The sequence below is a fragment of the Juglans regia genome, chromosome 7 (genome assembly GCF_001411555.2).
Source record: "Juglans regia cultivar Chandler chromosome 7, Walnut 2.0, whole genome shotgun sequence".
In the NCBI taxonomy this organism is placed as follows: domain Eukaryota; kingdom Viridiplantae; phylum Streptophyta; class Magnoliopsida; order Fagales; family Juglandaceae; genus Juglans; species Juglans regia.
Genome location: NC_049907.1, coordinates 8332589 through 8345535, shown reverse-complemented (window position 1 = coordinate 8345535; position 12947 = coordinate 8332589). Strand labels below are relative to the sequence as shown.

General features: G+C 34.7%; 2 protein-coding genes across 2 annotated transcripts; both read left to right on the top strand.

Annotated features, from left to right (window-relative positions):
* The first annotated feature begins 2139 nt into the window (after positions 1-2139).
* LOC108981701 lies at positions 2140-4313 on the top strand. Its single transcript, XM_018952946.2, has 3 exons — positions 2140-3033; positions 3345-3911; positions 4209-4313. The coding sequence occupies exons 1-3, from the start codon at positions 2140-2142 to the stop codon at positions 4311-4313; spliced, it is 1566 nt and encodes a 521-aa protein (XP_018808491.2).
* Positions 4314-6263: 1950 nt separating this feature from the next.
* Positions 6264-8130, top strand: LOC118349027 (probable receptor-like protein kinase At5g24010). Its single transcript, XM_035692225.1, has one exon. The coding sequence runs from the start codon at positions 6381-6383 to the stop codon at positions 7773-7775; it is 1395 nt and encodes a 464-aa protein (XP_035548118.1). The 5' UTR covers positions 6264-6380; the 3' UTR covers positions 7776-8130.
* Positions 8131-12947: the final 4817 nt, after the last annotated feature.

Sequence of the window (12947 nt, the reverse complement as noted above, 5' to 3'; positions counted from 1 at the left end):
ACCCCTACTCACAATCCCTCAAGAGTGGCGCCTTTTTTTTTTTTTAATTTAAAGTTTTTTCTTTTATTAATGTATTGTTTTTTTCTTTTTTAGTTTTTTGGTTTTAATTTAGTTCTCTATTTTCTGTTCTTAGTTTATAATTTATCTATTTTATTTTTCTTAGATTTAGTTTATGAATTTTTGTTTAGTTTTTTCATTTTTGAAGTTTACTTTTTTTTTTTTGGGTATTTTTATATTTGACTTAGTTGATTTTTCAATTTATTTTACCTTTTAATATTTATGTTGACCTAACATGTTGACCGGGAAATTTTAATTTTTTTTAAATGCTAGCTATGTGCGAAGAAGATCATGAACTTTCCTATCCGGCCAGCTGCCTACAACGCAAATCACACATGTTTAAATTTTTTTTTCTCTGCTATAAGTTATTTTACTTATCATCTTTATATGATAAGAAAACGAATAAAAAATATATATAATATAAAAATGATGATCCATAAAATTTTTGAAAGAAGATATGCCCGTTCTATGAATATTGTTTATGACATTACAAGTATCAATGTATGCGTCACGTTAGCATTTTCCGTCACTAAACTAAAGCCAATAATCCTTTAGAACTGTTTCAACACGGGAAATTAGTTTGAAAAAAACCAAACCCAAAGACTGCGCATAATAATTTGTCAAAATAATTCTAGGTCACGATCGGTAGGGTGATAATACGCACTACAAGAAAAATGAACTTTTGTGACCATTTTATTGCAATCAAAAGATTTTTTACAATTAATTTTAGTTGTAAATAGTCATTTCGCTAGAATTAACTAATCGTAAATAAGCAGTTTTCTTGTAGTGACATAACACGACCTATAAGTTTAAGATGAATAGTACTATATATGTTTATATAGTAATATTGGTATTTCTCAATATTCTTATATTTTTATTAGTTTGTAATATTGATATTTCTCAATATACTTATATTTTTATTATTGGAATTGTAATTCTAGATCTATACTCATATTTATTATTGCGGGCTTTGTAATGTTGGTTTTATTATAAGTTAAAATTTAAAAAATCTTAATATTTTTTATTAGTAGATAGTCTTATTATTTTTTTAGATATTGTGACTACTAATAAATATAGATTTTAACTTTTGTGTGAAATTATGTTAATCATATCAAATAGATTATGCGTGTTAGTTCAACATATTTACATGAAACGAGTTAAATAAGTCGTGTCATGTTGACTTATTTTTAATTAATTATTAAACGAGTGACACGACCCGTTATTTAAATGAGTTGGGTTTGGATTTAAAAATTTGACACGTACGTTTAGCTTAACGAGTCGGGATTGGGGTCGGGTTAACCTATATAGTCGAATATCTATGACTTGACGTGGCACAAACACGACCTGCAAACACAAATTGCAACCCACAATCACGAGTAAATCAATTTTTCAAGTAGAGAAAGTGATTAAATATAAATTGAGTAATGTTTGATATAGTTTTAGATTGTATAAGTCTCATACAAGTACTTTCTTTTAAAAAAAATAGGATCCACTATTAAAAAAAAAAAGTTTTCATATTCAAATTTATCAATTTTTTTCAAAGAAATCGTACACCCTAAAACTGCAAATATATATAAACCCTATACCGTGAAAAACATTGCATGCAAAGGCCGGATTCACTGTAGTATTTGGAGAGATCACTACGCTATTTGGGTAATTTCATAGAATGTCTTAATTACTTCAACTTACTCCCTTTATTAATCCACTCCAATCGTATGCCTAATTAATTCAATGAGAGAGACGTACATAAGATGAAATGTTCATGTGGATAGGTATATACGTACCCAATTCTTAGCTGTTTATGGGCTTAAACGTGGTTTCCGTTGTTTTTCTCATAGTAGGGGAAGGATTTGAAACTATTTTTCCCACGCGAAAATAGCACATATATATTATTTTCAGTTTTCTGGATAAACTTAATTAAACTACGTTGTTCAACTTGAATTGGATAACTCGGTAGAAAAGAGTTCTGTTTTCAGAGGGCTACTTCAACTTTACAAAGCCTCTTCATATCGATATATATCTGATCACCTCATAAATTCTCAAACCCTCCCCTCTAATAATATCTGTAAACCCTAGTACGCCATGAAAAAGCTTCATGCACCGGCCTCTAATCTCTGCATACCCTACACCATGAAAACCAATACAAAAAATTCAGAAAAACTTCGCACGACTTGGTCTGTTCTAAAATCATTGGCCTTCCTTTTCCTCTTGATTCCTGTCATATACGTCTTTTGCTCCCTAAGATTCGTGGATCTTTTCTGTTTTTGTACCAAACAAGATTTCACCACTCATCACAGATCCGACATAATCTTATCGCCGCCCGGACTGCCAAGAACTGATCAGGGTCATGATCCTCATGAACCCCCAGAGATCAAAACGAACCTCTCCCACGTAGTTTTCGGCATTGGAGCCTCAGCCAAGCTCTGGGATCATAGGAAAAACTACATCAAGATATGGTGGAGACCAAACGAAACGCGTGGATTTGTTTGGTTGGACAAGCATGTAAAAACAGAAGCTGATGAAAAAAAACTTCTACCGCCATTGAAGATCTCCAATGACACCTCGAAGTTCACGTACAAAAACCTAGAAGGCCACGGGTCGGCGATACGCATATCGCGCATAGTTTCGGAGACTTTGAGGCTGGGTTTGGAGGATGTGAGGTGGTTTGTGATGGGGGATGATGACACTGTTTTTGTTCCTGACAATTTGGTCAGAGTTCTAAAGAAATACGATCATAATCACTACTATTATATTGGTAGCACGTCCGAGAGTCATCTGCAGAACATACAATTTTCGTACAATATGGCGTATGGTGGTGGTGGGTTTGCTATTAGTTATGGATTAGCAAAGGCGCTTGAAAAAATGCAGGATAGGTGTATACAAAGATACCCAGGTTTGTACGGATCGGATGATCGGATTCAGGCTTGCATGGCCGAGCTTGGTGTTCCTCTCACCAAGGAACAAGGATTTCACCAGGTTATTCTTTCATATCACTTGCTTCTTTTTGCTAATTGTTTAGAATACATGCAAGATATACTGTGTTACTTCTCATCATGTCCAGTACATATTTCAGAGCAATGATCAGCTTAACTTATTTTTCCCAAGCAACGTTGCTTGGGAATCTAGAGGTGATCATGTATAACATGATATAGAAGTCTTTCTACTCGTAAATTTGGGTAGAGAGCTAGGACACACCCTCCACTCCACACCAGTGATCATATGCATATATATATATATATATGAATTTTGCATGATCTTAATTATTGGTAGATTAATTGTACTTTCAGTTTGATGTATACGGCAACATATTCGGACTCCTTGCGGCGCACCCAATTGCCCCATTGGTGTCCCTCCACCACCTAGACGTGATTGAGCCGATATTCCCTCATATGGACCGATCCCGAGCCCTCCAACGCCTGACGCTCCCCATGAAGCTAGACTCAGCGGGGCTCATGCAACAATCCATTTGCTACGACAAGACTCGGAGATGGACGGTATCTGTGTCATGGGGCTACGCAATTCAGATATTTCGGGGCATTTTGACAGCTCGAGAGCTAGAGATTCCAGCCAGAACCTTTTACAATTGGTACCCCAAAGCTGACTACAAAGGCTTTGCCTTTAACACTCGTCCCCTCGGCAAGAGCCCCTGTCAATACCCCTTTGTGTATTACATTTCCAAAGCCGCCACTACTACCGCATCATGTGATGATGATGCACAAAATAATCAAACAATATTTAGTGTCTATTCCCTTGATAAAAGTCCACACCCACACTGTAATTGGAAAATGGAGGACCCTTCTCGGATTGATAAAGTGGAGGTCTACAAGAAGCCCAACCCATATATATGGGAGAAGGTAATTGATGAATTTTTTTTAATCCTTTTTTATATTAATTTTTTAAATTTTTTGCATATATATGGTTAATTTAATTAAATGTTCAAATTGGCCGAAGGCATGTGGTTGGCATAATCCTGATCAGTCTCTAAAATGAAAGTCTGGAGTTCAAAATCTCCCTCCTCTAAATAAAATAAAAAAAAATGAATAGATGTTCAAATTGAGGACCAAATTAATTAGATGCTTAATTAATAACAATGAACTGCATATTGATTGTAACTAATAACTAATTAGATTACTCTTTTGTGTTTTGAGCAGTCTCCAAGAAGAAACTGCTGCAGGATCTTGCCGACTCAGGACAATGGCACAATGGTTATTGACGTGGGAGAATGCAGTGAGGATGAAATTATTGAATTTCGCTGACAAAAACAAGTTCTTTTTTTCTTTTCTTTTCTTTTTTACTGTCTTCTTAATTACTAAGTTGATTCCTTTATAACCAATAGAGTTTTCCTCTAAATTAGGTTGTAGAATGTTTTCTCCAATATATATGTCTTATGTCTATATAATTTTTCCATAATATCTCAATTCCTTGAATATCATGTAAGATTAATCTAGACATATGATAAAATATTTAATTAAATTGGATAGAGTATAAAATCAATGTTCGAACTTAAGATATAATATAAATAGATACTATGTGAAATTAACACTTGTTAAATTTTATTATTTAATTTATATCAGCATGCGAAATATTATAAATAGGTTAATTTGGCTGAAAACTCTATCATTCTGATCTTATTTGTATACTCATGTTTTTAACACATATATGGTGCAAATTGTACACAATTAAGAAGGCGGCAGGAAAAGACCAAGTATCCATACAAATGGACGTGGAATTGAAATATATTTTTAATGTTTTATCCTTAATGTGAACGAATCAATACATAATTCATATTTATCTATATGAGGTTCCCAAAAGGGATTGCAATGCAAGTATAGATAATTTTATTTTTAAAATTTTTTTAAAATTATAAAAATATTCTTCCTAAAATAATATTTTTTTTTTCATTTAATAAAGGGTCTGTACATACAATCTCTAAGTGAGACTGCAAATAAAATTTCTCTATTTATATACACAAGATTATGTTGCATTAATTTTCAAGTGAGTTCCAATAATGTGAAAATTATCAAGAATTTGTTTGAGGTTTCATTAATTTGATTATTTAGAGACATTCTCAAATAAGTGTCCACTTAATTCCTAAAAATGAAATAAATAAATAAATAAAATTGGGTTAGCCCCTAACCTAAAAGAAAACGAGTTCTTGACTCTTGCACGTATAATGACATCCACTAGACCTCGTTTTCTGTCTTTGATTGGCTACCAAAGTCCCGCGTAAGACCACTCGCTGTTTACATGAGAGCTAACCTTCTGTAGTTTTGGACGCATCCATGATCCATTAATCCCCTTTCCTCTCCCCTTCTTTCTTTTTATATTCCCTCTTAACCCAATAAAAAAAAAAACACATGATCTAATACCGACTTTATAATTAAGATGTCTAAAGAGATTTGAAGTAGAAGAGAGACCTATGAAGTGGGTCTTTTTAATATTTGTATAAATATTATACAACCCAATTCATGGGTTTATTTCTCTTTTGCTCGAGGTCTTTAACTTTGCGTAAGAACTTATAATTTAAAGAAAATTTTACAAACTAGTCACGACGAGTTATTCGTGATGAAAATATCTATTTGTGATGAGAATAGATTTATTTTGACAAAAAATAATATTTTTTATAAAAAATAAATATATAACAGTAAATAAGCAGTTTTCTTATGGTGACTCTATTAACATTTTGTGAATTTTGAAATAAATTTAAGATCTAAATATCCTTAAATTACTCAAAAAAAAATTTAGACATGTTTTAACAAGCTTTTAATAAACCCATGATGATAATAAAAAAAAAAAGTTGTTATAATTTTTAGAATGGTGATACTTTTCTACTTTTCAAGAACAAAAAAAATTCGAAACCTCAACTATTTTTAATATTAAAAAAATAATAATAGACTTACAACTTATTCTTAGATCAAATGTTTGCTTTTCTTTAGTCGATATAAATAAGAAAAGTAAATTTGTGAGATATTATAAAAAAATGATATTTATTATCTTATAATAAAAATGATTTTCATATAATAGAAAGTAATAAAAAATTGTATATCTATTCATCAATAAGAATTGTGCGGTGTGGACTTGAACCCCGTCAAAAACGGCATCCTCCCATTGTCGTCTAAAGTGAATCCCACTTTGAAAGGTTGAGGGTCCCGCTTTGATGCGCGTCCTGCGCAACTTTGCCAGGCTGTTTTCGTCAGTCACACCAATGCGCGTGGACCTCTTAACCTCGCTCCATTTCTTCATCCTCCCCAGCGAGCTAGCTTATTACAAACCCCAAACTTTTGGCCTCTCAGGCTCTCAGCTCAGCTCTCAATCTCTCTCTAATGGAGTTTCCGCATGGAAAGTTTGTTTTCTTTCTCCTCCTACTCTCTCTCGGTACCCTCTCAGCTCTCTCTTACACCTTATTCTCCCCCATAGATAACTACCTCGTCGACTGCGGATCCATCGTGGACTCTGTCGTGGACAATCGCCGATTTGTTTCTGACGCATCTTGTCGCAACTCGTACTCACTCCACTCGAGCCGGTCCGCTTCGCTCAGAAACGAGAACCCTCATGATGTTTCTCCCCGAATCTATCAATCGGCCAGGGTCTTCACCAGGCCTTCCAGGTACGAGTTTGAGATCAAAGAAAAAGGGACCCACATGGTACGCTTCCATTTCCAGAAGCTCAATTCTTCGAAATTTGATTTTGGGGATGCGCAATTTCACGTTTTGGTCAATGGGTTTGTGGTTCTGAGCGATTTTATCGGTGGGGAGGTAGTAAGCCCTAGGGTGAAGGAGTACCTGATCTGGGTTGATACTGAAAAGCTTGTAATCACGTTTATTCCCGCTAAAAAGTCTAAATTTGCTTTTGTGAACGCACTTGAAGTGCTCTCTGCGCCTAAAGATTTAATCCTAGATACGGCCGAGTATGTTAATTCTGAGAAAACTGACGAATTTGATGGGTTGGCTATGCAAGCGCTTGAAGTTGTGCATAGGGTCAGTGTGGGAGGGCCTAAAGTGACCCCTTTTAACGATACTTTGTGGAGGACTTGGATTCCCGATGGTGAATTCTTGGTTTCGAGCTTTGGGTCAAAAAGGGTGTATTTTAGTGGTCGAATTTGGTATCAGATGGGAGGTGCAAGCCGTGAGGTTGCTCCTGATAACGTCTATAACACTGCTCGAGTGATTCGTAGTACGAATGCTTCAGTTCCTGATGTCAATATTACATGGGTGTTTCCCGTGGCTGGAGGGTTTAAGTATCTTGTTCGGTTGCATTTTTGTGATATTGCTAGCATTTCACTCGGTTTGCTGTATTTCAACGTGTATGTTAATGGGAATTTGGCGTATAAAGATTTGGATTTGTCGAGAGCTACCAATTATGTATTGGCTTCTCCCTTCTATGCTGACTTCGTTGTCGATGCAGATGCCTCTGGGGTTTTGAGTGTCAGTGTTGGGCCTTCGAATATCAGCATGCCATATACAATTGTTGGTATGCTGAATGCAGTTGAGGTTATGAAGTTGAATAATTCGATGGGCAGTCTTGCTGGCAAGTTGCCTGCAGAGTTGGTTTTGAAGAGTTGGCCCAAAAGAAATATTGGTGTTTTGATTCCTTTGGTAGCTGCTGCTTGTCTGCTGGTAAGCCTATCTATGCTCTTGCGTAGGAGGATGACTGGGTTAAAGAACTCTCTGACATGGTCAAAATTGCCAACAGATGCATCTGGTGCTGATGTCAAGTAGGGCTAGCCACAGCCTTTTTTTTTTTTTTTTATAAGTAATAAGAGGTATTTGGGCTTGCCTCTAAAGAGTCCCAAGGGTTTATGTAACATAAAACTTTCGCATGCCATAGAAAATTAGTATAGTGCTTATCACTTTTTTTTCGGTTTTTGGGAAGGGGAGGGGGGTCTGTAGGAGGGATAGTAGAATTCCCTGTTGTTTTTCTGTGCTAGAAGAAGGCAAGTATAAGTTTGAATTTGAAGTCCTTAAAGAGCTTCATGTAATTGGTATGTATCATATTGTTATTTTGTAACGTTGTATTGAACTTTCAGAGTCAAAGGTCTTAAATATCTAACGCTTCCCCAGATTTTGCCTAAGAGACCTAAGGTTGTTCAATAAGCCTGTAGGGATGAAATGGTGCCATATTTATCCATTCTGAATCTTCAACATCTGGGATTATCTGAATTCTGTTTGCGGTATGCTTGAACCAGATTTGTTTGCTTAATGTTACAAGGGTGGTTCGAATAACTTGGATGCTTTTCTGGGAAATCTCTCCAATTTTCAGTAGTTGATGCTCAAACAAAAGTAGTTATTAGATAGAAATTGGATTCTTTCCCCCAAGTTTTCTCCATTAAGAAATTTGCAACAGATTAATATGTACAATTAGAGTTGGAGTTAGAATCTACTATTAGTTCGGTGTGTAACGCCTCAATGGAATGTCCAAACTACATGACCTATACTCTAAAAGGACTAGTCAATGATACAATTGGATACTATTATGGGAAATCTCTCCAATTTTCTATAGTTGATGCTCAAACAAAAGTAGTTATTAGATAGAAATTGGATTCTTTCCTCCAAGTTTTCTCCATTAAGAAATTTGCAACAGATTAATATGTACAATTAGAGTTGGAGTTAGAATCTACCATTAGTTCGGTGTGTAATGCTCCAATGGAAAACTCAAACCACATGGCTTATACTCCAAAAGGATTAGTCAATGAGAAATGTGAGACTTGAGCCATGTTATCTACGACAGACTGCCCCACGAGGATGTCGAGAATTTAAAGGGAGTAGATTGTGATACCACATATAATAAAAATATGGGTAGGTGGTGTATAAGATTCTAAATTGCTTGGGAATGAGAAGTTATTGCTCTTTATAAAATTTTAATATGATTTCAACTGTATTATTGACTAGTCCTTTTGAAATATAGGTCATGTGATTTGGGTTTTCCATTGAGGTGTTACACTGTGATACCCCAAGTAGCATATATAGTTGTATGCTATCCCAAATAGCATAAATAGTTGTATGCGTATCATTTTCCTTATTTTAAATAATAAATCCTTATGAAAAACCATTTTCTTTGAACCCTATAGTCTTCTACGATTTATCCACCTACCCTTCACTGTGTATTGGACTTGCAGTGGCTTATGTTCGACTTGGGATAATGATTTTTCCATTTTAAGTGAAATGAAATGGATAGTCATTTAATTTAAAGCATAGGTATTTTGATAATTTGGTTTGTCAACATAGTTTGAAATAACGAAAAGATCTCATAAATGTCTATATTGGTGAGATCATGCCGTTATGGTATACATGGGATTAGGGGGTATTTGAGGCCTGCGCTTTCAGTTTTCTTGGCATGTTGATTGAACATAGGCTTATCGATTTTGGGCCCTCAAGCAGCTAGCAGAAATAATTTACAAAAAGAAAAAAGAACAAGGTACGAATGGGCTCCCTGAAGATTCATAGCCTCGAGGAAAAATACCTTACAAGTTTCAAATGTTTCTTTTCTCCAAGGTCCAAGTCCCTCTAAACACAAGCTCCTCTTGGATTTATTTAGAGAGGCATTCCAAATACCCAAGACACCATCTCTACTTATGTCTGACCATTACTAAACCCTTTCTCCTATGTTACAATTTTCATTTTTGTACAAACTAGTCCTTGTAATCAACAACTTGAAAAACAGTATTCAAACTGCAAGTACACATCCAAAGGATCGAGGATAAACTAATTTTGTTACCATCCTCTAGGAGCCAGAGCCTTCTCATTGAAGTTTGCCTATAGACTCTTGGTTACGGCTCAACCACATATACTCCTGGCAGTTTGCGATGCCCCCAGCCCCTGCTTGAGATTTGACAGTGACTGAATGCGTCGGGATATATAATATAAGGTTATATATCCATCGTACATGACAGTTAAGATGCAAAACACCTAGCATATAGCAGTATGGAATAAAAATTGCAACGATTTTTTTTTCTATCTCACCTAAGCACGGTGGCAAAATAAAAAGACATATGGTACCAATAAGTGCAAATATCCCAAAGTTTCATATAGCATAAGCACTTCAAAATAAGAGTTGTGTTTTCCAAAAGACTTCCAAAATAAAATAGTGTATTTTAAACCATTCCCAAAACATGAGATCCATCAAAACATTGTTCCTCAAAAAGTGAAACCTTAAGTCATAAGTTTTCCCACAAAACATCTTAGCTTCTTGTCCTCTTTATCACTATTGTCCCATCAGGAGTCAGACACCAAAAACCCCATGAGATTTCTGAGGCTCGGGTGGTAACAGTCCTAAGTCTTCCACCGTTGCCTTTGCGTCAGTTGAGGCCTTCGAGGCTCGCTCAAGAAAAGTAGACAATTGATCCATATTCTACCAAAATTTCAAAATTTTGGATGGTCGGGAGATCGTGTCATCGATCTCGATCTGACTATTACTAGCTAGAATTTCCCTGAGAAACGAGGTCGTGTGTTTCAATGCATCTACAGTATAGTCGTAACGAGTCAATATAGTATACCTGTCCTCTATCATAGAATCGTCTAGGTTCATAGTTCTCGAGAATTCGGAGTACATGTTACAGCTTCTACCATTTCGGATGGGAAATGGTAGTGGAAACTACCACAATGAAATTTCAAAAAATCTCAACAAGTAAACAAACAACATACCACATATATCATAAGCATATAAAAGCAAATACAAACAAATGCGTGGACATGTACGTATGACATAAAACTTTGACTTATGCATCATGGAATTTTCTTGTAAAAATGACTTTTTCATCTTTTGAGCTCTTAACACATGTTCATATCATTTGAACTTGGGTTCTTGTTCATATCATAAAATATCATGCCAATTCACATCATGTCATAACATATTGTATTGAGAACAAGTCTCATCATTCCTTATCATTTCTTTCATATCATATATATAGCATTTAATGCATAACATATCATGTCATATCATTTCATAGCATATCATGTTATTTCATATCATGGAGCTCAAATGTCTTGTTCATATCATATCATTCACATACACTACAAGAAATCTGACTTTTTTCAGCGCTCAAAATCGTTACAAATACTCCCAATAATTGCTGCATTTGATCAATTTTGGCGATTTTTAATTCACTGCATTTTTTATGAAATTAGAGTGCCATTTCTGACCAACTTTAGCGATATGCAAAAATCGTCGCAAAAAGATACTATTTTCAACGGTTTTAGTCTGTCACAAATGTATTAAAAATGGCTTAAAATGTCGTTTCCATTTACAATTAAATCATTGGAAAAAGTCAATTGCAACAATATTTATCGCTACAAAAACTTAATAAATCACTACAAATGACTATATCTTTTTTCCAGCGATTATAGATTATCGTCGCTGCTATATATTCCCAGTAGGTTATTTTCGCTGAAATAGAGTATTTGCGACAATATGTGATCGTCGCAAATAAGTTAAATGGACGAAAAAATTTATTGCCGACCAATTGTACTCGCCGGAAATGTATTTTCACAAAATAAAAAAAAAATGCACAAAAACAGATATGACTATAATATTAGAGACCCTTATTTATAATATATGTATATATAATTGTAAGATATAATTAATTTACCTATATAGTGTGGCAACCCCTCACATTGACTGCTATTTTAATACTACATACATACATACATACACACACACACACACATACACACACACACAAAAATATGGATACCTCATGGCTTCCCTAAGTACCGTGTGTTATCCGCTAGTTACTGCATCAACTAACAATCTACTTGATCGAGGTGACTACGTTATAAACATAAACATATTCCTTTATAGGAGTTTGCATATTTCTTCTTGATCACCGTAATACGCACCCACTAGCTTTAGATGCAACCTCGTTCTGGTATCCTTCCATAAGAATCATTCGAGGTTCGTCGACTGTACTTCGTCAACTCAGAGATTTCCACTTGACTTTAGACACTCCAGAGTGGACAGGGAGTTCCACTAGGGCATTCATCATTCTAGCATTTGGGGTCGTTATAAAACATCTTTGACTTTTCTTTTAAAACATTTTTTTTTTATAAGTAGACTTTTCTTTTAAAACATGGACCTAAATGCATGAGACATGTGACATGGACTCATGACGAAACATAAATCTTGTTCATGCAACATGTAAAAACCAAAAAACATAGCTCATTCCATAGCATGCATCTCATATCATAGCTTATAAATATTAGAACATATAAGCAAGGATAATTTCATGCAAACATAATATATTCCTTCATCCAAACACCAAACAGATTTTTATAACCCAAAAGATGTCTTGGCCGATCCATCTACGACTTCCAAACTATGTATTTTCATCAATTCAACTCATAATATCATGCTTCCATTAGCTCTTATGTCCAAACAAACATGCAAAACCAATGTACAAGGCAAAACCGAAACTAACATGTATCATATTTGAGACTTAGCTTAATCATACTTCACAAGATATTGCATCTCATCACTTCTAATCTTAGCTGAAAATAACATCATAGAATACTAGATTTTAGCAACAACTTCATGAATAAATACACAAGGGCCGAATATAACATCATGAAATGTCATGCTTCAAACCACAATTTCATACAAATATTTATAGCATCACATAGGCCGAATGCACATATGAAATAATAGCAATAGTCAAGCAAATAATCACATCGTTCAAGCAAGTAAACAAACAAGAGTTCACATAATATATACTAATAATATCAAAGATAGGTTGGAAGTTTACTTACAAAAGTCCAACGATAATATTAGCAAAATCTAAAAAATATAACGTAGCATATTAGAAATCAACTCACCAAAAACCCTAGATTTTGAAAATGTGAATGAGTTTAAGTGTAGTGATATTTTCAAAATATTTTTCTCATGCAAAAACCCTAGGG